This window comes from Lethenteron reissneri, unplaced genomic scaffold, assembly GCF_015708825.2.
Source record: "Lethenteron reissneri isolate LAM-NWPU_2019-01 unplaced genomic scaffold, ASM1570882v1 scaffold_1640, whole genome shotgun sequence".
NCBI lineage: Eukaryota > Metazoa > Chordata > Hyperoartia > Petromyzontiformes > Petromyzontidae > Lethenteron > Lethenteron reissneri.
Genome location: NW_026891378.1, coordinates 3179274 through 3202428, shown reverse-complemented (window position 1 = coordinate 3202428; position 23155 = coordinate 3179274). Strand labels below are relative to the sequence as shown.

The following is a 23155-nucleotide window of genomic DNA, read 5'->3' as shown; positions in this document are numbered from 1 at the left end:
CCGTGGGCCTTACCCGGAAAAATAAAAATAGTAGTTTTTAGTTGACTATCAAGCGGTCTCACTCTGAAACATTTTCCCCGTAAGTCAGTATTGTGATCATAGGATCATAAGCCAAGACTCTGGGGTTTATATTCCACTGTGTTGCAGTGGGAACTCCACTGATCACAAGGGATTGAAGGTAGAATCACAGTAACGCATCTCTCTCTCTCCCACAGGGGCACCTGGAGGAGACGCGCAGGTACAGACGACTATCACTCACGACTCGACACACACGACAACATGGGACTGAGTGTGGGGCGCAGTGAGACACTGGCTGTGGGGATGCTGTGTGTGGTGATGCTGTGTGATGGTGCTGTATGTGATGATGCTATGTGTCGTAATAGTAATTATGTGTGATGCTGTAATTGTGAGATGAGTGATGATGCTTTGTTTGATGAGTGCCTGTGTGATGGAGCTGTGACGATCCCACGCGTGAAGATGCTGTGAAGAGTGTCTGTGATGGAGCTGTGAGTGACGATGATCTATTTGAGACAGCAGCCATGTCTGCTCTGCTTTCACAGGACAGGGAGGGTTACAGCAGCTCCACCCTCAGCTCCCAACCAAGAGGACATTGCCTCACTGAAAGTCCTGGAGACAACTGCAGTCAAACTCCTGTGTGAGTTATTCAGTGTAAATCATGGGTGATGGGGCCATCTTGACAATAAATTATCCAGTTGTGTGTGCACGAGGTCGACTCAGCCTCAAATAATTACCTGGTGTTTTATAGACATCACCACTAGGGAGACAAAGGCGGTCATGCGTAGTGCTGGCCACCCACCCCCTCGTGTGTCGTGCATGCCTTCAACGGTCCTGATTTGACCCATCAGTCTGTAAAGGCTACACGGGGGATGTCTTTGTTTACATCCAGGAAGCTGATGCGGTGTGTAAACAAACTCGCCACTAGGAGACAAAGGTGGTCGGGCCACCCACCTCGTGTGCCATGCCAGCCTTCATATACGCTCATGAGCAGCACTTGTCCCAACAGTCTGTGAAGGCTACACAGGGCATATTAGTCTTTGTTCACATCCCATTCCAGGACCCTACCGAACAGAGCCATGAGACTCAGTGTGGTGTTCTTGGGTAAATAATCAGCAATAAGAGATAGAGGTAATTGTGATGTTGAGATGGAGTGTGTGCCTGTGAATGTCTGTGCATTTGTGCATGGGGGGAGCATTGGCATAGTGGTTAGCACACTGCACTACGAACCCAGTTACCTAGCTTTGATTACCAGCCATGGCTAACATCAATGGCAAGAGATATGTGATCCAGTGCTGGGCCTATACTAGGCAGTTTCAACCTCAAATGAGTTCCTGATGCTGGTACTGGTCATAATGATGGTGATAGTGGTCGTGATGAGGATAGTGGTAATGATGCTGATATTACTGATAATGTGAGTGATGGGAATGGTGATGGGTTTGGTCATGGTGTTGGTAGTGATGATGGCAGTGGTAATGATGGTGAGATTAGTGATAATGTAGGTGGTGATGGTTGTGATGGTGGTGATAGTGATGAAGATGGTGGTGATGGGGATAGTGGTGATGATCGTGGTGATGGTAGTGATGGTAGTGGTGAATGTTTGTGATGGTGCTAGTGGTGGTAATGAAGGTGGTACTGTTGCTTAATGCGATAATGATGTTGATGTTCATTGTGTTGATGGTGGTGATGGTGAGGTATATGTTGTTGTCATTGATAATATTGATGGGGAGGATGCTTAGTGATGTTTGTGATGTTATTGTTGATGGTGATGATGATGGTTGGTGATGGTAATGTTGATGGTGGTGATGCTGGATAATGGTGACGATGGTGTTTTGTAGTGACGTTGTTATCGCTGTTGTCACAGACGGATGCTCACCGACTCTGGACACAAAGTCAGCTCATGACCAACTCCAGATCTCCTCGGATCTCAGGAAGATGACGCGGACCGGTGCCTCCCAGGGTCGCCCCGATCACCCACACCGGTTTGATTACTATGCACAAGCCCTGTGCTGTGAGAGCTTCTCGTCGGGCCACCACTACTGGGAGGTGGACGTGGGGGACACGCGGTGGTGTCGGGTTGGAGTCGCGTACGGGACGATCCCACGGAAAGGGAGTGTTGGTGGTGCTGCACAGCTGCTGGGAGGGAGCGACGCGTCCTGGTGTTTAGACAAATGTGACGACAACTTCTCAGTGTTTCATGGTGGAGTGAAGACTGCACTGTCGGTAAGGGGGGCCCCCTCCCCCGGCAGAATCGGGCTTCACCTGCACTGGGAGGGGGGACTCCTGGCGTTTTACCGCGCCGACTCCATGGAGGTGATCCACGAGGTTCGGCAGAGATTCTTGCAGCCTCTCTACCCTGGGATGTGGGTGGCGTATTTTAAAGAACCATTGAAGATCGTGGATCTGAGTCGTGCATCCTGAGGATGATGAGAGATAGAAACCCAAGAAACAGAGCAGAGGGGGATGGTGAGGAGAGGGTGAAGTGAAAGTGAGGGTAAGTTGGAACGGAGGGAGAGGTAAGGTGAGGGTGAGGGGAGAATGGAGGGAAAGGTGAGGGATGGTGGCGGGTGAGCGATGAGGGTGATGGCGAGGGTGAAGGGTGAGGAGAGGGTGCGGAGAGGAGAGAATGTGATATAGGGGGAGAGAGAGAGTCATAATCACCAAAGTCATCACTACCACCATCATCATCATTATTACCAACGGCATCACCATCATCATTACTATCAACACCACCAAAACCATCATAATCACCATCACCAACATCATCGTCACTATCATCATCATCACCCCATCAGCATCACTATCATCCTCACAGTGAAAACCACCATCACCATCATTCCCACCGTCACCCTTATCACGACCATTACCACCATATCCCTCCTCCTCCCGATTTGAGGGAGTGCATGGTTGATTGGGTGAGATGGTGAGTAGACTTGGGAGATGGTTGGTGGGTGAGTGAGTGCATGGGTGAGTGGATTGGTGGAGTGTTTGAGTTAGTGAGAGGGCGAGTGGGTAAATGATTGAGTGCGTGATTGAGTAGATTAGTGAGTGAACGATTGAGTGCATGGATGAGTGAGATGGTGGGTGAGTGGCTGAGTGGGTCAGTGGTTAAGTTAGTGAGTGAGAGGATAGGTGAGTGGGTAAATGATTGAGTGAGTGAGTTCAAGTGTATCGCATATGTAACCGGGTGTGGAACTCGGGAGATCAGGACAGGAGTCTCATTGGTAAGAGTGACCTGGGGCTGGGGGGGATCTCTAAAATAACAAAAACGACAAAGTAAGCACAGGGAAGAATAACGGAGCAAAGAGAAATTGTCAGAAAAAAACAACAACAACCACCGTGTTACAGACGGAACCGGAAAAAAACAGCGCCCCGAACAAACTCCCAATACTGCAAGGGGGGAGACAGCGTCTGTATACCCATCTCACCCTCGTGTCCACGTGTTGGGGGGCTATCTCGTCTACCCAGGGCCACCCGTCGCGGCGTCCCACACGACGTAACGACGACTTCTATAAACAACACCGGCAGCCCACTCCTCCCGGTCCACCCCACCATGGTTCCTGGGTTTGTCGTCACGGAAGCGGACCGGTAGCCGCTGCAAGCTGCGCGGAGCGTAATATGTTCAAAGCGGCTAACCAGCCGGATCATCCGGGCAGCTGCATTCTGCACTAACTGGAGCCTTTGCACTAGTCCAAGTGGAAGCTCTGCACAGAGGGCGTTCCAATAATCTAGGCGTGTTGAGACAAAGGCATGGACTAATGATTACAGGTCTGGGGCAGAGAGGAGCATGCACAACCCTCTACTCTGAACGCAATGACAGAGCCAGGTTTTTCAGGTAGGGGGGCAACCCCTCCAGCAATGAAAAATGATAGTAGTTGCTAGTAAGTAAGGACTTGTCCCTTGCTTTTTATTCGACGCGTGTGCGGCGATGGCGCAGCCATCGATCGTGGGTCGAATTCGAACCGTGTGTGATCGGCATCGCGCTCGCTGAAGGTGAATGCCTTCAGGGAAGTCGTGTACTGTATACGCAACTGCGCACAATTCTGAGTCACTTATAACTGCTTTAACGTTACTTATTACCAATTATGGACTAAGACTATTGTCCTGTCATCTCACAGTGGCAGTGGGGGTCGCAAAAAGCCGATTTATTACTACTAATAAACCCCAATGATCCGATCTAAATTAGGATTTCTATCGGATCATTGTGGGGGCACGTGCCACCCCACCCCCCCACTGGCTCCGCCAGTGTCTGAACGTAGCTATGAGCTGTGAGCGCACGGTCAAGCTCTGATCGAACAGAACACCGAGGTTGTGTACTTTGGACACACGGAGAGGGCGAGCTCTCCTAATCAGTGGATGATCGATGTGGCCCTGCCACGCTCTCAGACGCTGCTTTGAGCCAACTATCTTGTACTCTGTCTTGCCCAGGTTTAAATGCAGCCAGTTTTGTTTCAGACAAGCATTCTTAAAGGGCAGGAATTTTGGCGTCTGGATCACTCGAACATTGCAAATAATTTCTTTAGAACTGATGGTTCTGTTTCGTTTGTTGTCATCACCCCGCACCTCCGATTAGCACGGTTGGCTATGTACGGTGCGAAATAAGTTCAACATACATACATAGAATTTGAATCAGCATCTTTAAACTCGAGGAATCCAATGATTTATTAAGATATTTTTCAAAGATGTCCAGTAGGGGTGGGTCAGAAAGTTATAATAACAAACAGTCCAAACAACGGATAGGGGTGTAAAATATAGGAAAGGTGTGCAAATCACTGAAACTAGATAAATACTCATTAAACTAAGTTTATAACTACAAATTGCAATCGTATTATACTTCCTACCGATTTTCAAAACTAAATTCAAGCGTGAGCAAGGCAGTAAGAACAGTCCCAGATCACACCAAGACAACACGGCAGTCCCTGGATACAACTGCACATGAATATTGAACTATCGGTACATGGGTATGGATCAACGTTCCAATCACATTTGCAAATGAGGCTTTGTACAGCATGAATCTTCTGCTTCAGAACATTTATTGAAGGAAGATGTATGATGTTAAGGGAGGAAACAAGGTTGTTCCAAAACGTTGGTGCTGCAATGGCAAAGGCTTTGTCACCCATTCCAATTCTCATTGTTGGCATACTTCACAGGCAATTAGATGTACGTCTTAGGTTTCTTTTTATTGACAGTAGGGTTTATGATTTAGCTAATTAAAGCACATATTTGCAAATAAGGTTTTTTTAATCGTTTTGCATCAAGTGATATGAGATTGTATTTAATGTCGAGGTCACATTAGTGGGTGCTGTATGGTAGATCCAATACAAATCGAAGATCCGAATGATAAATGGGGTTTAATCTGTTAAGTGTTAGATTAGTAGCTGATTTGTACGCAGCGTCACAGTAGCTGTGATGCCGCCGCCACAAAGCCGTTCAGCAGGCGCCCCATCTACGACCTCGCCACCACCAAGCGGCTGAGCCAACCCCGCGTCCCCCTCACCTCACCTCACATAAACACAGCCGCACGCATTTCCCCCTCCCATAGAGCTCCGAGGGGAGGTCACCTCGCCGACCGGTTTTTATCCGAGAAGCCCTTATCGGGATTAACTTTCACGGTTTCCGGCGACAAGGGAATTGGACGACCTCCCCCGACGCTACTTCGCACCGCGGCACTGCGACCGGCCTTAAGATTGTATGGTCGCGGCGAAGGGCATTCGGCCACCGCGGTTGAAACGCATCCCCCACACACACCCCCACGGGTCGACGAGACAGGCAGAGGAGGGACGGGGCGGCATAGTTTAGCGTGCCAAAGCAGGCTCGAGTGCGTAGGTGCCATTGTTGGGGAAATTAAAGGATAAAGCTGGAATTGCAAATAATCAAAGAGGCGACTCAGGCGCATAGTGCGCAATTGATGGGGCAAGTGGTGGAGACATGCGGAGGCTCCGCGCTTAACTTCCACAGCAGGCCGTTGTGATGGACGCCGCTGCATAATGTGCATAACCAAGGCACCATGCATGAGAAAGGGATTAATTAGAATAAACGCCGCAACACGCAGCACATATGATTAGCATAGCAAAGGCGCCCGGAACCGCCGCACGCGCCCTAACGGGCGTGCGCCCATTGTTAAAGAAAAACTGGGAGGGGACGACCACAGGCGGAGCAGCATCCCTTTGATGTAGGGACGATAAAAAGGGGGCGAAAACGGGGAGATCTCTCTCTTACTCCAGCATCAGGCCACGAGACGCTCTCCAGCCCAGCGACCCGGACGTCCATGCGACGCATCGAGGTACGCTACGACCACGGGATCAACGGACCGCCGTGGGCACTTAACCGTGAGTAAAAAGGTGAATTAGGATCATAAGCAGATAAATCGGGAATAGGCATAAAGGTATCAGCGTAGGCCAGCCTCGTCGATTCATACTGACTCAACAACAAGTCCCAGGTAGCAGACAATAAATCATTAATAGCTGATCGTGGCCTCGTGTGATCTCGCTGAGAAGTGTGAACGCGTGTGGTGCTGTTTATACAGCGGCTCGCCACGTGGGAGCGCTGCGCAGAGCGGCGCAAGAGTGGGTGTCGCGTGTGGAGCTGCGTGGGTGCGCGAACGTTCACTACGTAAAGGATACAGGTGCGCGATTGGTAACGTGGTTATTCGGCGTGGAGGTGAGTACTGCTCAGGGCTGTAGACGGGCATACGTATATTCGTAGCGAGTGAGTGCTGCGCGAAGCTGCGTGAGGGGGAGTATGGGGTTTGATTGATGATGCTGTGCGTACACATGCTCGCAGCGTGGGAGCGTTGCGCGAGGTTGTAACAGTAGGGGCGTCACGTTCGAATGCCGGCGAAACCCTAGCGGGTATTAGGGCAGTGCGGTAACGCAACCGGAATAGGGGATGCAGGCGGGGGCGACCCCGGGGGCCAACGGCCCTCACATAGCCACCATGCCTTGTGTAACGCCCTTTGTTATTTTTAAATTTATGGACGAGATTTTATGACGATGTACCGTTTAGATAAAGGTCTGAGATGTATCTATGAAACCATTTAATCGTACTGTCTGACAATTCTAGTTGACTGCGTCTTGTGAGTAGAATACCATGGTCCAGAGTTTCAAAACGCTTTAGACGAGGCAAGAAATAGTCCACAGCAGTAGCGGCCTTCATGCAGGTTACTGAAAAACATTTTAATAGATCCATAAAAGCTGTGGTGGCGCAGTAATCCTCATGGAAAGCAGACTGTTTACTGTATGGGAGATGGTGAGTTTTAGGTATCCGTCTCTTCGTGATTAAAGTAAAAAAAAATTAGTAACTGTTGAAAGAATATAGATTGGTCTATAATCAATCTTACAACGTCCGCCCTAACTAAAATGCCCACATTCAGTGAAGCAGTAGCTGTGCAGGGTGCAAGGGTCACATTATAAAGGTGTTCATAAACCTTACCTTATGGCATGCAGTCCCGTATTCTTAGTCTTGCAAACAGCCTATTATCTCCGAAGAATAATAAAGCATTTCCAGACTTTTAAAAGATTGCACTTTATTCGTGCCGAGTAACCTATTTTTGCGTACAAAAATGCAACTGGCTGTTTCTTAAAACGTTCACATAACATCCTACTTTTTCACATATCCACCAATGATTCAGACCCAAGTGAGTCAGACACGTGACGGTATACCACAAACATTTCAATAAAAATCCTCATTCTGTCCCAACTTTGTGTTGCCGTTCCAATCCTTAAGCGGAGAGGTAATTCCTCAAATGATTACCCGTACCACACGACCGTTCTATTTCTATACCCTGAAACGTAGTCAAATAATCCCCACAACCCGCACAGCGTGCAGCGGCCTTCATCCCGCAGTGGATTAACAAAAGGGCTGTACACGGACAGCATATTGCATTGTGGTTAGGATACGGAATCAAGAATTCACGAACGTGTGTTCAACTTGTTTCGCAACGTACATTGCCAACTGTCCAAATCGGTACGAATTGTTTTCTGTGAAAAAAAACACAACTTGACGTAAGTTAAGTTACGTCGACACCAGAGCAATCATTTGCATGCAACTTGGCAACTTGGGTGTATGCAACGGAATCGCTTCTACATGGACGTATCTGCAACATTTTGCTCACAGTGTAACGAGACTACTTTCAAGCATCTCCTTAGAGATTCATATCAACGTATCGCATCATCACACGCTGCACAGTTCTGAATTGCGATAAAGAGTTACAATCCAGATGCAGGCGAGGAGTCGTAGTAACCAGAACAGGGGGCAGACATGTTAGTCACTGAGACTTGTCTTATGTTGTGCAACTACTCGCACAGATTTTGGCAAAAGAAACTGCAGGTTACGAGATCGCACAATTTCTAGTGATTTGGTTGCGCAACTCATCTCTTATTTTGATTAAGAAAATGTGAGACAATCAGTTTTGTCATTTTCCAAATTGTATCATTCAATCCGTGTTCATAATCATCAGCATCGTCCTTACCACTGAAACATGTAGGATCAGTAACACGTTACCTTGATGATACAATACCACGGTAGAAGCAGTAAATGCTTATACAGTATGTGGTTAATTTAAGCGACAGCTGATTGTGGTGTACCTCGAGACATCTGTCACTTCTACCTTACAGTACATCCCCTGCTCAAAGGAGACAAACTTAACGCATGATTCATGAATGCACGAAACAATAACGCTGCCATGCGCCCACATACAGCAGGATGGATACGATATGGAGGTGTCAAGAGGGAAATACTCCACATATTCAAGGGCTTCTCAATCAAAATTGATAGTTTGGGGATGTTTGGCTGTTCCAATCACGGTTCTTATCTTAATGACATTTATATAGCACATTTACGAAGGCGCTTTACAGCAATTATAAAATTGTATACAGCATGATAAATGAAATGAAGAATTGGGTTATTTAAGGGGCCGTTGTTATTTCTAGAACGCAGGCTATCCCATGCTTGTGGAACAACGACTTTTGGAATAAAATGCCCTCAAAAATTGACGCAGTAGATGTGTAATGGATGCCGTCGGGGCAGCGGATATTTTTTTATGGATCCTGTTGCAAGGGAGGCGAGTGCAATGTCGCCATTCAGGCATTGGTGAGGGAGTCAGTAGAGATCACCGCTGGGCATAGAGATGTTGGTTCCCTTGCGGTACCGGAAGCAGTTGCATTCGGCCGACCCAGATGCGGCAATTCTCCTGAAACCATCCAACAGTGTGACACACGAGCTTATGCTGTCTCATTAATCTCCCCCCGCCCCCCACTTTGTGCAAGAGCGCAAAAGTGTGGTCACCACATCTACGCCTCTAAATAAGGAGCTAAACAGTTAGACTTCTCTACAAATCTGGCTGTCGCCTGATGAAGCTAGTTGTAATTACGGACGAAACGTCGTACTCAGATTGTAGATGTTGTGGCTTGGCTCTCCAACACACAGGTGTGCTGGACTAGTGACGAATTGGCATGTTCTGTTGACGTGACAACACTTACTAGTTGGCTGTGTCGGGTGGTGGCGGGTTTTAACTACACATTTATATATCTACACGATCTTAAACACAAGTACTGTGTGGTTAATGAAGACATTATTCCTTCCAAAAGTATTTGTTTGGTGATTGAACATCTTAACACAACTGATTTGTTGCCAGAAAGGGTAACACTTATTCGTATATTTTAATACTGGCATGGGAGGTCCCATGAGGTGTTAAGATGTTCATACACAAAATGGATGCCTTTTGCAACGAATAAAGTCTGCATTAACTACACAAACTTATTTGGTGTTTGAACATCTGAAAACAACTCCTGTTTTATTGCCAGAAAGGGTAAAACCTATCATTATTATTTTCTCACACTTTGATACCAGCAAAAAAAGGTCCTATTTTTTTTTTACGCGCTGATGTTGATGTGTTACGGCCAGACTACCCCTGGGGCGCCTGCCCCCCGCCCACGTGAGCGTTTAACGGTGCCGGGTTCAGCAAAGGGCCTCGCCCGGTGGTTTGTGACTCCATAAACTGGACCCTGAGCCGCAGCCCCATGACCGAGTTATACACGGCAACTCCCACCGGTGTGTCACAGCTCGACAACTGCATCGCGACTTTGAGACAGGAATACATTATTTTCATGAAGTAGTTTAAAGTGTTAAACTTAAAAGAAATAAAGTGAAGCCGGAAGACGAAGATAACAACAACAATCAATCAATCTTAATTTGGAGCTTTCGTGACTGCAGGGATTACTGTTTGGTTATTTCGGTAAAGTCAAGTATGAAGATAAAATAATAAATTAAATAATAGCATACTACGACGTTTCGATTGCAACACAAGCAATCATAATCATGTATAAAAGAAATAGCAACAAAAATCTAAGCAAAAAACTATATCTGTCTGCTTATATGTCTGTCTATAGTTTTCTGGTTAGATTTGTGTTGCTACTGTATTTCTTTTATACCTGATGATTATTGCTTGTGTTGCAATCGAAACGTCGTAGTATGCTATTAATTAATTCATTATTTTATCTTCATACGTGACTTTATCGAAAGAACCAAAGAACAACAACAATGTCGTGGAGTAGAGCGGCAGGGAGCAACGAGTTTACTAGCAGCGTTCTCCTGACAGTTCAGCTAAGACGAGTTGAGGTGAGGTTAGTTGGTGAGGTGAGTTGTGATGAGGTGAATGAGGATGAGTATTTGAGACGAGGTGATCCGAGTCTTCTTTTTTAAGCCACCCCTGGAGTGGAGACGTCTGTACTCACTCACACGTCAACACATTCCAGAGCACGCCTCGTGATATGCCAATAAAACTGGAAGACTTCCTTCTTCCTTGTCACCTATTTACGTGGCTTGTTCCTCGGTTAGCATCTCAGACGCAGCCAGCGACTGCCTGAGAAACAGACAGCGAATGCATGAGCTACAGAGACTGCCTGAGATACAGACAGAGACTGCCTGAGATACAGACAGAGACTGCCTGAGCTACAGACAGAGACTGCCTGAGATACAGACAGAGACTGCCTGAGCTACAGACAGAGACTGCCTGAGATACAGACAGAGACTGCCTGAGCTACAGACAGAGACTGCCTGAGCTACAGACAGAGACTGCCTGAGCTACAGCCAGAGACTGTCTGAGCTACAGACAGAGACTGCCTGAGCTACAGCCAGAGACTGCCTGAGCTACAGACAGAGACTGCCTGAGCTACAGACAGAGACTGCCTGAGCTACAGCCAGAGACTGTCTGAGCTACAGACAGAGACTGCCTGAGCTACAGCCAGAGACTGTCTGAGCTACAGACAGAGACTGCCTGAGCTACAGACAGAGACTGCCTGAGCTACAGCCATCAACTGCCTGAGCTCCAGCCAGAGACTGCCTGAGCTACAGCCAGCGCCCGTCTCTGAGTGAAGCCATTGGGCCATGGCAAGTGCAGTTCCCAGTGGTAGCGAGGTACCAGGGGAGTTGACCTGCCCCATCTGCCTGGACGCCTTCCGCTGCCCCTGCACGTTCAGCTGCGGCCACTCGTTCTGCCTCAAGTGCGTGGAGGACGCCTGGAATGCGGCAGAGTCCTTCTCCTGCCCGCAGTGCCGAGTGACCTTCCCTCGGAGGCCCAAGCTGAGCAAGAACGTGACGCTCACCAACCTCATCGAGCAGCTGCGAGTGGCTGAGCTTATGGCTGCCGATTCTGCTGCTTCTGCTGTTTGCTGCGATCATTACAGGAAGCCCGCAGTGAAGATTTGCCTAAAGTGTGATTCGTCGTTCTGTATGACCCACGTCGCGCCCCACCGGCAGTTGGATCATCGGGAACACGAGCTCGTCACTCTGAAGGTGGAGCACGACAAACGAAAGGTGAGAAGGAGGTTCTCATGGTAACCGCGTAGTACCCACGATACCGCAGCATCAGCTGATGAACTCTGTCATTGGCTCTCAACAGCAACATCTAATTATAACGAAACCACAGTGAGTAGCTCAGACTCATTTTAAAGTGGATTTAATATTTTACATGCCCGTCAATTTCTTTTTCAAACGAGTGTTTGAACGGTGGGTTCATAGCACCATCGACCCTTCTGCATCGCGACTTTCCCCATCGCGGTTTCGATATATCGAGGGGTTGGCATAAGAAATGAAGTAAATGAGATATTACAAGAGATACCACTCCGTATATATAATGGTTGAGGGGGGAAGGGCCAGGGACGGCACACTTTTTTATTAATATGGTAAGGTGAGGCTTAAGACTAAGAATAGACTGCATAACAAATGACTGAGCCTTTGTTATGGAGAGGTGCGGTTTGTGACTACGCATAGCCTACATAACAAATGCTGTAAATGAGACCGAGCCTCTGCCATGTAGATGGTAAATAGGCTACATAACAAAAGACTGAGCCTTTATTATGGAGAGGTTCGGTTTGTGACTACGCCTGGCCTACATAACAAAAGTGTGAAAAAAAAGAAAGCTAAACCTGGTTAGACAAAACTGGCTGTCTATTAGTAACCTGTAATAGTTGTCTGTCAAATAAGATGGTCCAAATAAGTGTAGTTAAATCTTTTTTGCATGGTTAATCACATCTTTCAAATGATTACTCAGTTTGTAACCATCATCACGGTTGAAATTATGTCTGTGTTTGTATATTTGTATGGCTTCGTGTACAAACCTTTGATGGTAGCCAAGAGGTTTGCAGAGCACCTTGGTCTCGGAAAAGACAGAACTGATTCTTCGGCCGTTGCCGATCATTGCTACAACTCTGTGGGCTCTCATGAAATTGTCTTTTCCGAGACCAAGGTGCTCTGCAAACCTCCTGGCTACCATCAAAGGTTTGTACACGAAGCCATATAAATATACAAACACAGACATAATTTCAACCGTGATGATGGTTACAAACTGAGTAATCATTGGAAAGATGTGATTAACCATGCAAAAAGATTTAACTACACTTATTTGGACCATCTTATTTGACAGACAACTATTACAGGGAACTGATAGACAGCCAGTTTTGTTTTACCAGGTTTAGCTTTCTTTTTTTCACACTTTTGTTATGTAGGCCAGGCGTAGTCACAAACCGAACCTCTCCATAATAAAGGCTCAGTCTTTTGTTATGTAGCCTATTACCATCTACATGGCAGAGGCTCGGTCTCATTTACAGCATTTGTTATGTAAGCTATGCGTAGTCACAAACCGCACCTCTCCATAACAAAGGCTCAGTCATTTGTTATGCAGTCTATTCTTAGTCTTAAGCCTCACCTTACCATATTAATAAAAAAACTGTGCCGTCCCTGGCCCTTCCCCCCTCAACCATATGAAGTATTTGAATTGACGGCAGGAACTTCTTGACGGGTAACACACTTTTATTAAATCTTGACGTGTCACAATACAACGGGTGGTCTCTATCCTTTGGACTATACACTCCACTTAACTCGTGTAGACTCTATGCCTCTGGCTACACACAATACACTTGACTCGTGTAGACCCTATGCCTCTGGCTACACAATACACTTGACTCGTGTAGACCCTATGCCTCTGGCTACACAATACACTTGACTCGTGTAGACCCTATGCCTTTGGCTACACACAATGCATTCGGCTCGTGTAGACCCTATGCCTATGGCTACACACACTACACTCGCCTCTGGGTTACACAGAGTCCCGGTCCCGTTAGGACAGCGGGACTAGGTACCGCAGGGCCCTATGTCTTCATCCCCGTCTTCATTCTTCGCTGGTTACATACTGCCCTTACGCCTGTGTGCATCCCCTTTTATAGCCCCTGCTCACGAGAGACAGAGCTGATGCGGACGTCGACGTGAGCATCGTTCCTTAGTGAACCAATCACGACGCACTCTCTCTACGATCCGTTTTCCCCAGCGCGTGTTAACACTACTCCACCAATCACACCGCGCTGCCACCCGATCACTCCCTCTCAGCGCGTCACCGGCACACAGCCAATCAGTACCCCGTAACCCACGACCCCGCGCTGACCCCTGATCCTCCACCGTCAGCGCGCGTCACCACATACACAGCCAATCATTACGCGCTGGCATACGATCCCTAATCCCAGCGCGTATCACCACTACACATATATACGGAGTGGTATCTCTTGTAATCTCTCATTAACTTGATACAGCCGTCGGGCTGTGACGGTTCCACCTGAAGACAGAAGCTTGTGTTGCCTCTGAAACGTCGTGATTTTTTATTTTTATTTTTATTTTACTTTTATTAATTTTAATTTTTTACCTACGTTACTTTATCGAAAAAACCTAAGAATATGAATCCTTGCAGTCACGAAAGCTTCAAATCTAGAATAAGAAATGAAATTGGCATTTTTTGGGAGTTTTTGGGAGTTTTGCGAAAGCCGCAGACGACACGCAAAAAGTTTAGTCACTCAAATACATAAATTATATGTACAGTACTGGATAAAATTCATGTATTTAATATTTCAACTAGCTTGTTTGCCCCTCCAAGGACGGGCGTATATTTCAGTAAATCTGAAATATTCAATAGAAAATTGTTCAGCTCATGGTTATTAATGAAGGGAGGGGTGCGGTATGTGGAGTGACGTCACCCGCTCATGATTATTAATGAGAGGTGCGGCATGTGGGGTGACGTCACCCGTTCATGATTATTAATGAGGCGGGGGGAGTCCATGTAGAGGACCCTACCTGTTCATGAATATTAATGAGGGGGGTTGGCCTCATTTGGAGTGACGTCACGCGCGAGACACACAAACCATAAATATACACCATTTTTTGAAGTTACATTTTTTTAAAAGTTAGTTTGCGAAAAGAACTGCGGTTTAGAGGACACCACGCGTGTTTATGGCAGCCTCTCACTTGATATCTCGCAGTGATCTTTGTATCTCGCGTTTCTCGTATCTGTTTGTACCGCTTCGTTCGCCAAGGGGACCAAGGAGACCAAAACATTTTAAGCTTTTTTCCAGATCAAGGGGGGGCCTGCGCCCCAAAATCCCCGCGATGTGGAAGGGTCGACTGTATACAGGTGTAGTGGGTTAAATTCAGGCGCACACTGGAACTTTGGAGGCAATTCTATTTATTAGGTAACATAACAATTAACACTTAACACAACGACTTAAGGTGGTAGCCACCTTTCCTAACTTAACCAACACACGGGGATACTACATCACTGGACCAGGACAGCCCAACACGCTGCCTGGTCCACTAGCGGAGACCGGAGAGCTTCATCCCAGAGATGACCCAGAAGAACAGTCCAGAACAGCCCAGAACAGCACAGCTCTCCATCCACACCCCGCTTATAACCACTCCGGCATGGCTGGCTCTGCCCCAGGCCACGCCCCCCCCCCCCCCCTGGGGCCCCTGGCCCGCTTTTATCCGGTCACGTGTCCTGTTGGGTTCACACAGAGTGTCACGGCCCGACACGACCTCCGTGACAACTGCCGACAGCCCCCATACCGAGCCAATACAGTAGTGTCGTTCTACTACACTACACAGGCATCAGGGTCCGGTTCGAACCCACGACCTCCTGTTTAGCAGGCAAGGCAGATAACATCTCACCACTATGGTGCCCTGTCCACCCACTACTCAGATAGCCCCGTCCACGACTCGGATAGGCCCGCCCACTACTCATGTAGCCCCACCCACCTCTCGGGTAGCCCCACCCACCACTCTGATAACCGCTCATTACTCAGGTAGCCCTGCCCACTACTCCAGTAGCCCTGCCCACTGCTGAGGCAGTTCCACCCACTACTTAGGTAGCCCCGCCCACTGCCCAGATAGCTCCAGTAGCCACACCTAATACTTAGGTAGCTCCTCCCACCGCTCAGGTAGCCCCACCCACTACTCAGGAAGCCCCACCCACTACATGGGTCACCTGCTCATTATTCGGGTAGCCCCACCCACTACTCCAGTAGCCCCACCTTCTGCTCAGGTAACTCCACCCACTACTCAGCACCGCTCACTACTCACGCAGCCCCAACCACTATGCAGGTAGCTCCACCCTCTGCTCAGGTAGCCCTACCCAATGCTCAGGTATCCCCACTCACTGCTTAGGTAGTTCCACCCACTACTCAGCACCGCTCAACACTCACGCAGCCCCAACCACTACGCAGGTAGCCCAATCCACACTGCAGGTAGCCCCACCCAATACGCATGTAGCTCCACCGACTCCTCAGGTAGCCCCACCCAATACGCATGTAGCTCCACCCAATACACAGGTAGCTCTGCCCACTGCTGAGGCAGCTCCACCAACAACTTAAGTAGCCCCCCCCCCCCCACTGCTCAAGTAGCCCCACCCACTACTTTGGTAGCCCTGCGCACGTTTGAGCTCCTCGAAAAATGAGTTCCCTTCTGCGCTTGCTCCTCCGGGGCTATTGCCGCCATCATTGTGGAGGGGTTCGCGTGGAGTTGGGGTGAGAGGGGATGCTTAGAGAGTGAGTTTAGTCTCTCCTGGTGACGTCTCTCACAGAAACAAGTGGGAGAGGAGACGCGGGCAGTGGAGGAGAAAAGGAAGGAGGCGGAGGAGTCCGTGAGGCGGATGGAGGCCGATCGCAGGGACGTGCAGGTACCGCGTCTGGGCTGGACTCGGTGACTCCGTGACTCCACCCTGAGTAGGGTTTGTGATGGAGGAGAACTCCATTCATTCACGTGGACTTCCATTGGCTCTAAACACATTGTGGGACTAAAGACACAACAGTTAATGCGCCTCAATAATCAGGATGAGCAAAGAGGTGGTTCTCATCTCCACTGAGAAACTCAATCAGTGGTGGAAATTCCACATTCCCATATCTCCATACAACTTACCACTTCAACGACTGTAAACTATATTGGTCAGATGAGGTGGCACGTGCCTCTTATCCAATACTCTGGTGGCAGAGTTGGTGATCACACACAGACTGTTGTACACCATCTTACTAAAATCACTCAAGCTTTGGGGTGGCCAGGTGGCAGTATAGCAAGTGGTTTCATGATCCGCTCTCTTCAGCCGTACATGTAGTTTTCCTCACATTCAAAACATTAATTTAAGGAGGAATTGGCCTAACTTCCCATTTCATTAAGGCTCTTTACAGAATTCCCTTCTCTTCATGCGAAGGTAAACAAAGCATCGTCCTGATAACCTTGCACAATGACAATGGCATGGATGCTAAATGTACTCATGATGGTATTTGATGATTTAATTGCCTCACAGCCCCCACCAGTTATGGCGAATCGTGTTGTAGTGAAAATGCACAGTGGCGTTATCAGAGGCAGAGGAAGAAGGAGGCCTCAGTACAGCAGACTCGTATTACTGTCTGGACTCCTTAGAGTTGCAATCGGATCATTTCACAAAAGACCAGAGGTGGAGTTTATTTCTCTTTGCAGGGATCCATGACAGATGAAAAGGCCTCAATCTCGGTCAGATTCACCCGCGCGAGAGTAGCGTTGGATGTGGAGGAGAAGGCGGCTTTAGAGCAAGCGGAGCAGAAAGGGCGCGAGCTGCTGTCCCAGATCGATAAGAAGATCGCTCACTACCAGCGCGACATCAGCGAGCTCCAGACAGCAGCCACTCGCCTGCAGGCCCTAGCGCAGGAGAGGGACTCGCTCGCGTTCCTGCAGGTGAGCGATGAGTCTCCGGTGTTGCCATTGGCACAGAGCCCACTGATCAGCATCAACAGCAGCAGAGGGAGGATCCTGAATGAGAGCTCGCATCTCCTGGGCTTGAGAACACAGCTCCACTGATGGATTCACATCGCAGCTCAAGTGGCTGCCACGTGGAAGGCCAGCTCATATTTTCTCATTTAAATAAATTATCTTTCCCATCCTGTAACAGATTCCCATTAAGTTTGTTTCATTGTGATTTTAAACTAAATGTTAATGGAATTTCACTTCTTAAATCAACCATACAACAACAATGTACACAGTTTCGATTTAAAGCTTTCGTGACTGCAGGGATTCATCTTCCTGGTTATTTCGGTAAAGTCACGTAGAATGGAAATAATAAAATAATAAAAATAAAACAATAAAATAATTCTCACGACGTTTCGGCCACAACGCAAGCAGCCGTCCTCAGGTGGAGAACAGGTCTGTCGAGAAGACAGAGTCTGAATGACACGCCCCAGGCTTGGAGCGACTATTTAAGCTGGGATGGAGGGGGGCAGAGCGCCTTGACAAAGGAATTTGCATATCAAGAGGAATTTAGCATATTTATGGGAAATGCAGATATGCGATTAGTACTACTTGTGAAATGCGTAGGAGGTTTAGCGGGGAGTATAAAGTCATTATGCCCGTGCATTATGCAGGATTAGCAGCATCAAAGGGAGTGGATAGGGGTAACATTAATAAAGGGAAGGAATGTTAATAGTATGTAGCTGCAGTAACTAAACCACCACGTAAAACAATTAAAGTATAAACTACATAGTATCATCAGTATACTAAATAAACTCTCCAATAAGCTGAGCTACTAACAGTAAGTAATACATTACAATTCTATGTCGCAAAAAATATAATATGCTTCCAGCTAAACTTTATTCTCTTACATCACACGAGTCTACACCATACTATAATATACTGCCATAGACCAACCCAACATTAAATTATATACTGTATTACTATACACCACCTTGTACATTGTAAAATTACACTATGTATTATTCTACCCACCCTAATGTATATCACACTGCTGTATATTCACTATACAATTACGATGCTATATATTACTTTGTACATTGTATTAAACATTACAATTTTATACTATTTATTATTATACAATCCGCTATACAATACAATTGACCGTCGCGTGAAAGATACTAAGAGGAAGCAACGAAATATATCAATGGGAGAGTAGTATAGGAGACTTGCAGCGGAGCTAAGAATCCATTCGCTGCGGAGAATAGAAGATATATAGTCAATGCCAGTGAGTGGAACGCGGTCTGAAAGTCACCGTAAACGTGAACACAATCAGTTAAGATCCGAAATGGTTTATTACGTCCTTCAAATGATTGCTGAGCCAGAATCCATCTTCTCGGTTGAAATTGTCTCTGTGTTTGTATATAGATTCTGGCTCAGCGAGATGTTAACTACCTAGCCGGGATACCGAAGGTCCGGGATGAGATCCCAACATTTCTCCCTCCATGGTCGCATTGATTTTTCTCCGGGTCCTCCAGTTTTTCACTACACATTTGAAAACGTGAGTTTAGAGTATCGGGCTGCTATAAATTTCCACGTGATGAACCACTTCCTTGAGCTATTTGTGGCCATGTCGCTTCTGAAAAAGAGCTAAATAGCTCCGTGGGCGTTACCTGGAAAAATATAAAGTTTACGGTTGACTATCAACCGGTCTCACTGAAATATTTGCCCCGTAAGTCAGTGTTGGTGATCATAGGGTCATAAGTCAGGACTTTGGGTTTTATATTCCACGGTGTTGCAGTGGGAACTCCACTGATCACAAGGGATTGGAGGTAGAGTCACAGTAACGCACATCTCTCTCTCCCATAGGGGCACCTGGAGGAGATGCGCAGGTAAAAGACGACTATCACTCACGACTCGACACACGACAACATGGGAGTGTGGGGCGCAGACCGTGAGACATTGGCTGTGTGTGGGGATGCTGTTTGTTGTCATGGTTTGTGTGGTGATGGTGTTTGTGATGGTGGTTTGTGTGGTTATGGTGCGTGTAGTGATGCTGTGTGTGATGATGGTGTGTGATGATGGTGTCTATGATGATGCTGTGTGATAATGCTGCGTGTAATGATGGGGTGTCTGGTAATGCTGTGTGTAATTATGCTGTCTGATGGTGCTCTGATGTTGCTGTATGTGATGACGCTGTGTGTGGTGATGGTGTGCATGAAGCTGTGTGGTTATAGTAATTCTGTGTGGTGATGCTGTAATTGTGAGATGAGTGATGATGCTGTGTTAGATGAGTGCATGTCTGATGGAGCGGTGATGATCCCACGCGTGGTAATGATGTGATAAGTGTCTATGTGATGGAGCTGTGATGATCCTGTGAAGGATGATGCTCTGCGTGAGACAGTGGCCATGTCTGCTCTGCTTTCACAGGGCAGGGAGGGTTACATCAGCTCCACCCTCAGCTCCCTGCCAAGAGGACATTGCCTCACTTAAAGTCCTGGAGACAACTGCAGTCAAACGCTTGTGTGAGTTCTTCAGTATGAATCATGTGTGATGGGGCCATCTTGACAATAAATGATCCCCGTGTGTGTGCACGAGGTCGACTTAGCCTCAAATAATTACCTGGAGTTTTATAAATATCACCACTAGGGAGACAAAGGCGGCCAGGCATAGTGCTGGCCACCCACCCCTCGTATGTCATGTCAACCTTTAACGGTGCTGATTTGCCCCCACAGTCTGTAATGGCTACACAGGGGATATTTCTCTGTTTACATCCTGGAACCTGATGCGGTGTGTAAACCAAATTGCCACTAGGGAGACAAAGTTGGTCGGGCGCGGTGCTGGCCACCCACCTCGTGTGCCATGCCAGCCTTCATAGACTCTCATGGACAGCACTTGTCCCAATAGTCTGTGAAGGCTACACAGGGGATCTTAGTCTTTGTTCACATCCCATTCCAGGACCCTACTGAACAGAGCCATGTTCTTGGGTAAATATTCAGCATTACGAGTCAGGGGTAATTGTGATGTTGAGATGGAGTGTGTGCCTGTGAATGTGTCTGTGCATTTGTGCATGGGGGGAGCGGTGGCATAGTGGTTAGCACACTGCACTGTAAACCCAGTTACCTGGGTTTGATTACCCGCCATGGATAACATCCGTGGCGGGTGATATCTGATCTAGTCCTGGGCCTCTGCTCGGCAGTTTCATCCTCAAATGAGTTCCTGATGCTGGTTTTCTGGTCATAATGATGGTGATAGTGGCCGTGATGAGGATGGTGGTAATGATGCTGATGTTAGTGATAATGTGAGTGATGAGAATGGTAATGGGTTTGGTGATGGTGTTGGTCGTGGTGATGGCAGTGATGGTCGTGGTGATGGTAATGATGGTGACATTGGTGATAATATAGGCGGTGATGGTTTTGCGGATGGCGCTGATGGTGGTAGTGATGATATTGGTGATGGTGGTCATGGTAGTGATGGTGGTGATAGTGATGAATATGGTGGTGATGGGGATAGTTGTGTTGGTAGTGATGATGGTGGTGGTGATTGTTTGTAATGGTGCTAGTGGTGGTGATGATGGTTGTGATGTTGCTTATTGCGATAGTGATGTTGATGTTCATAGTGTTGATGATGGTGGTGATGGTGATGTTTATGTTGTTATTGATGATATTTATGGCGAGGATGCTTGTGATGTTATTGTTGATGGTGAAGATGATGGTTGGCGATTGTGAATGATGGTGATGATGCTGTTCGGTAGTGATGTTGTCATCGCTGTTGTCACAGACGGATGCTCACCGACTCTGGACACAAACTCAGCTAATAACAAACTAAAGATCTCCTCGGATCTCAGGAGGATAACGCTGACCGGTGACTCCCAGGGTCGCCCCGACCACCCACAGCGGTTTAATTACTGGTCACAAGCCCTGTGCTGTGAGAGCTTCTCGTCGGGCCACCACTACTGGGAGGTGGACGTGGGGGACACGCGGCGGTGTCGGGTTGGAGTCGCGTACGGGACGATCCCACGGAAAGGGGATCGTGCTGCACAGCAGCTGGGAGAGAGCGACGCGTCCTGGTGTTTAGAGAAATGTGACGACAACTTCTCAGTGTTTCATGGTGGAGTGAAGACTGCACTGTCGGTGGGGGGGGCCCCCTCCCTCCGCAGAATCGGGCTTCACCTGCACTGGGAGGGGGGGCTCCTAGCGTTTTACCGCGCCGACTCCATGGAGGTGATCCACGAGGTTCGGCAGAGATTCTTGCAGCCTCTCTACCCTGCGATGTGTGTGGGGTATTGTAATGATCGATTGAAGATCGTGGATCGGAGTCATGCATCCTGAGGATTAAGAGAGATAGAAACCCAATAAATGGTTGAGAGGGTGGATGGTGAGGAGAGGGCGAAGTGAGGGTGAGGGGAAGGTGGAACGGAGGGTGAGGTTAGTTTCAAGTTCAAGTTCATGTATTAGGTGTAGCCCTGTGAGCCATTCGGCTCTTGAATCGGGTGCAACCGCAACAAACAAAAAAACTAAAACATGAACAAGAAAACATCTTAAAGTGAATATGTGACTGAGTGCAAACAGAAATCCGAGAAAAGACAGCAAAACATTGCAGAAAAAAATCACCGTACACCAACGCTGTGTGCAAAAATCCCAGTGGGATGCAAGTCAAACAACCAACAACAACCACAAGACAACTTAGATTAAGGCCATCAGTCTAACTCTGTACTACAACAAACTAACATGGCTAAACCAATACACTTTTCGAAATCACCAAAATAAAGCCATGAAAGCAATGAAACAGTGATCATAGGAACTGTGACGGAATTTTCACAATAAATGACATAAACAACATGTAACCCATCATGGGACCTCCTTTGCCAGTACCAAAATATACTAATAGGGGTTTTTCCCCTTTTTTTCTGGCAACAAAACTGACACCTTTTGCAAGGAATCATGCTTACATTAACCACAATACTTGCAGTCAAATGCAAACACAAAACAATACTCTGATAATTTATGCATTGTCTTTGAAACTGATTGGTCCACACCAGAGATAGCTTTCTTTGGAGCCTAGTCTCATATGGTGTTCGACACCATATGAGACTAGGTGTTCGACACCATATGAGACAAGGCTCCAAAGAAAGCTGTCTCTGGTGTGGACCAATCCGTTTAAAAGACAATGCATACATTATCAGAGTATTGATTTTTGTTTGCATTTGACTGCAAGTATTGTGGTTAATGTAAGCATGATTCCTTGTAAAAGGTGTCAGTTTTGTTGCCAGAAAAAAGGGGAAAAACCCCTATTAGTATAACATGTAACCCAATCAACGGTGGAGAAGCGGGATGGTGAGGAGAGGGTGAAGTGAGGGTGAGGGGAAGGTAAAACGGAGGGTGAGGTTAGGTGAGGGTGAGGGGAGGATGAGGTGAAAATTGAGGGAAGGGAGAGGTGAGCATGGAGGGGTAGGGTGAGGGGGGAGGGTGAGGTTCAGGTTGGCGGACATGAGAGGTGTCGCCGGTGCAGTTCAAATCGCAGGTTCGTGTGGCCGCTCCTTTGCCTGCAGTGCGCGCTCACGTCACCACGCCTCCTCATCCCTGCGATTCACCATCAGCACCATCAT

General features: G+C 47.5%; 2 protein-coding genes and 1 long non-coding RNA gene across 4 annotated transcripts in view; 2 read left to right on the top strand and 1 right to left on the bottom strand.

Annotated features, from left to right (window-relative positions):
• Positions 1-2503, top strand: part of LOC133339111 (E3 ubiquitin/ISG15 ligase TRIM25-like) — a 160192-nt gene extending 157689 nt beyond the window's left edge. The window contains exons 4-6 of the mRNA XM_061547234.1: positions 216-238; positions 561-655; positions 1880-2503. Of these exons, the coding sequence (XP_061403218.1) occupies positions 216-238; positions 561-655; positions 1880-2436 (675 nt within the window). The 3' untranslated portion in view covers positions 2437-2503. The remainder of the gene's footprint in view (positions 1-215; positions 239-560; positions 656-1879) is intronic.
• LOC133339144 (uncharacterized) overlaps positions 1-23155 on the bottom strand; it is a 172123-nt gene that overhangs the window by 148825 nt on the left and 143 nt on the right. The gene's annotated exons all lie outside the window — the stretch shown is intronic.
• On the top strand, positions 2572-22501 carry LOC133339129 (E3 ubiquitin/ISG15 ligase TRIM25-like). Of its 2 annotated transcripts, XM_061547254.1 has the most exons (6): positions 2574-11829; positions 16412-16507; positions 17305-17538; positions 19417-19439; positions 19978-20072; positions 21328-22501. In XM_061547254.1, exons 1-6 carry the CDS (start codon positions 11401-11403, stop codon positions 21876-21878), a joined length of 1428 nt encoding a protein of 475 aa, XP_061403238.1. In that variant the 5' UTR covers positions 2574-11400; the 3' UTR covers positions 21879-22501. The 2 variants fall into 2 exon arrangements, with proteins under 2 accessions (XP_061403239.1, XP_061403238.1); XM_061547255.1 differs by lacking the exon at positions 19417-19439 and having other exon boundaries at positions 2572-11829; positions 21328-21467.

Excerpts from the sequence above, each read along its gene's own strand:
- LOC133339129 (XM_061547254.1), top strand. The coding sequence starts at position 11,401 with ATGGCAAGTGCAGTTCCCAGTGGTAGCGAGGTACCAGGGGAGTTGACC. Across the intron at positions 11,830-16,411 it reads TGGAGCACGACAAACGAAAG|AAACAAGTGGGAGAGGAGAC; the intron begins GTGAGAAGGAGG and ends CGTCTCTCACAG. Across the intron at positions 19,440-19,977 it reads CACCTGGAGGAGATGCGCAG|GGCAGGGAGGGTTACATCAG; the intron begins GTAAAAGACGAC and ends CTGCTTTCACAG.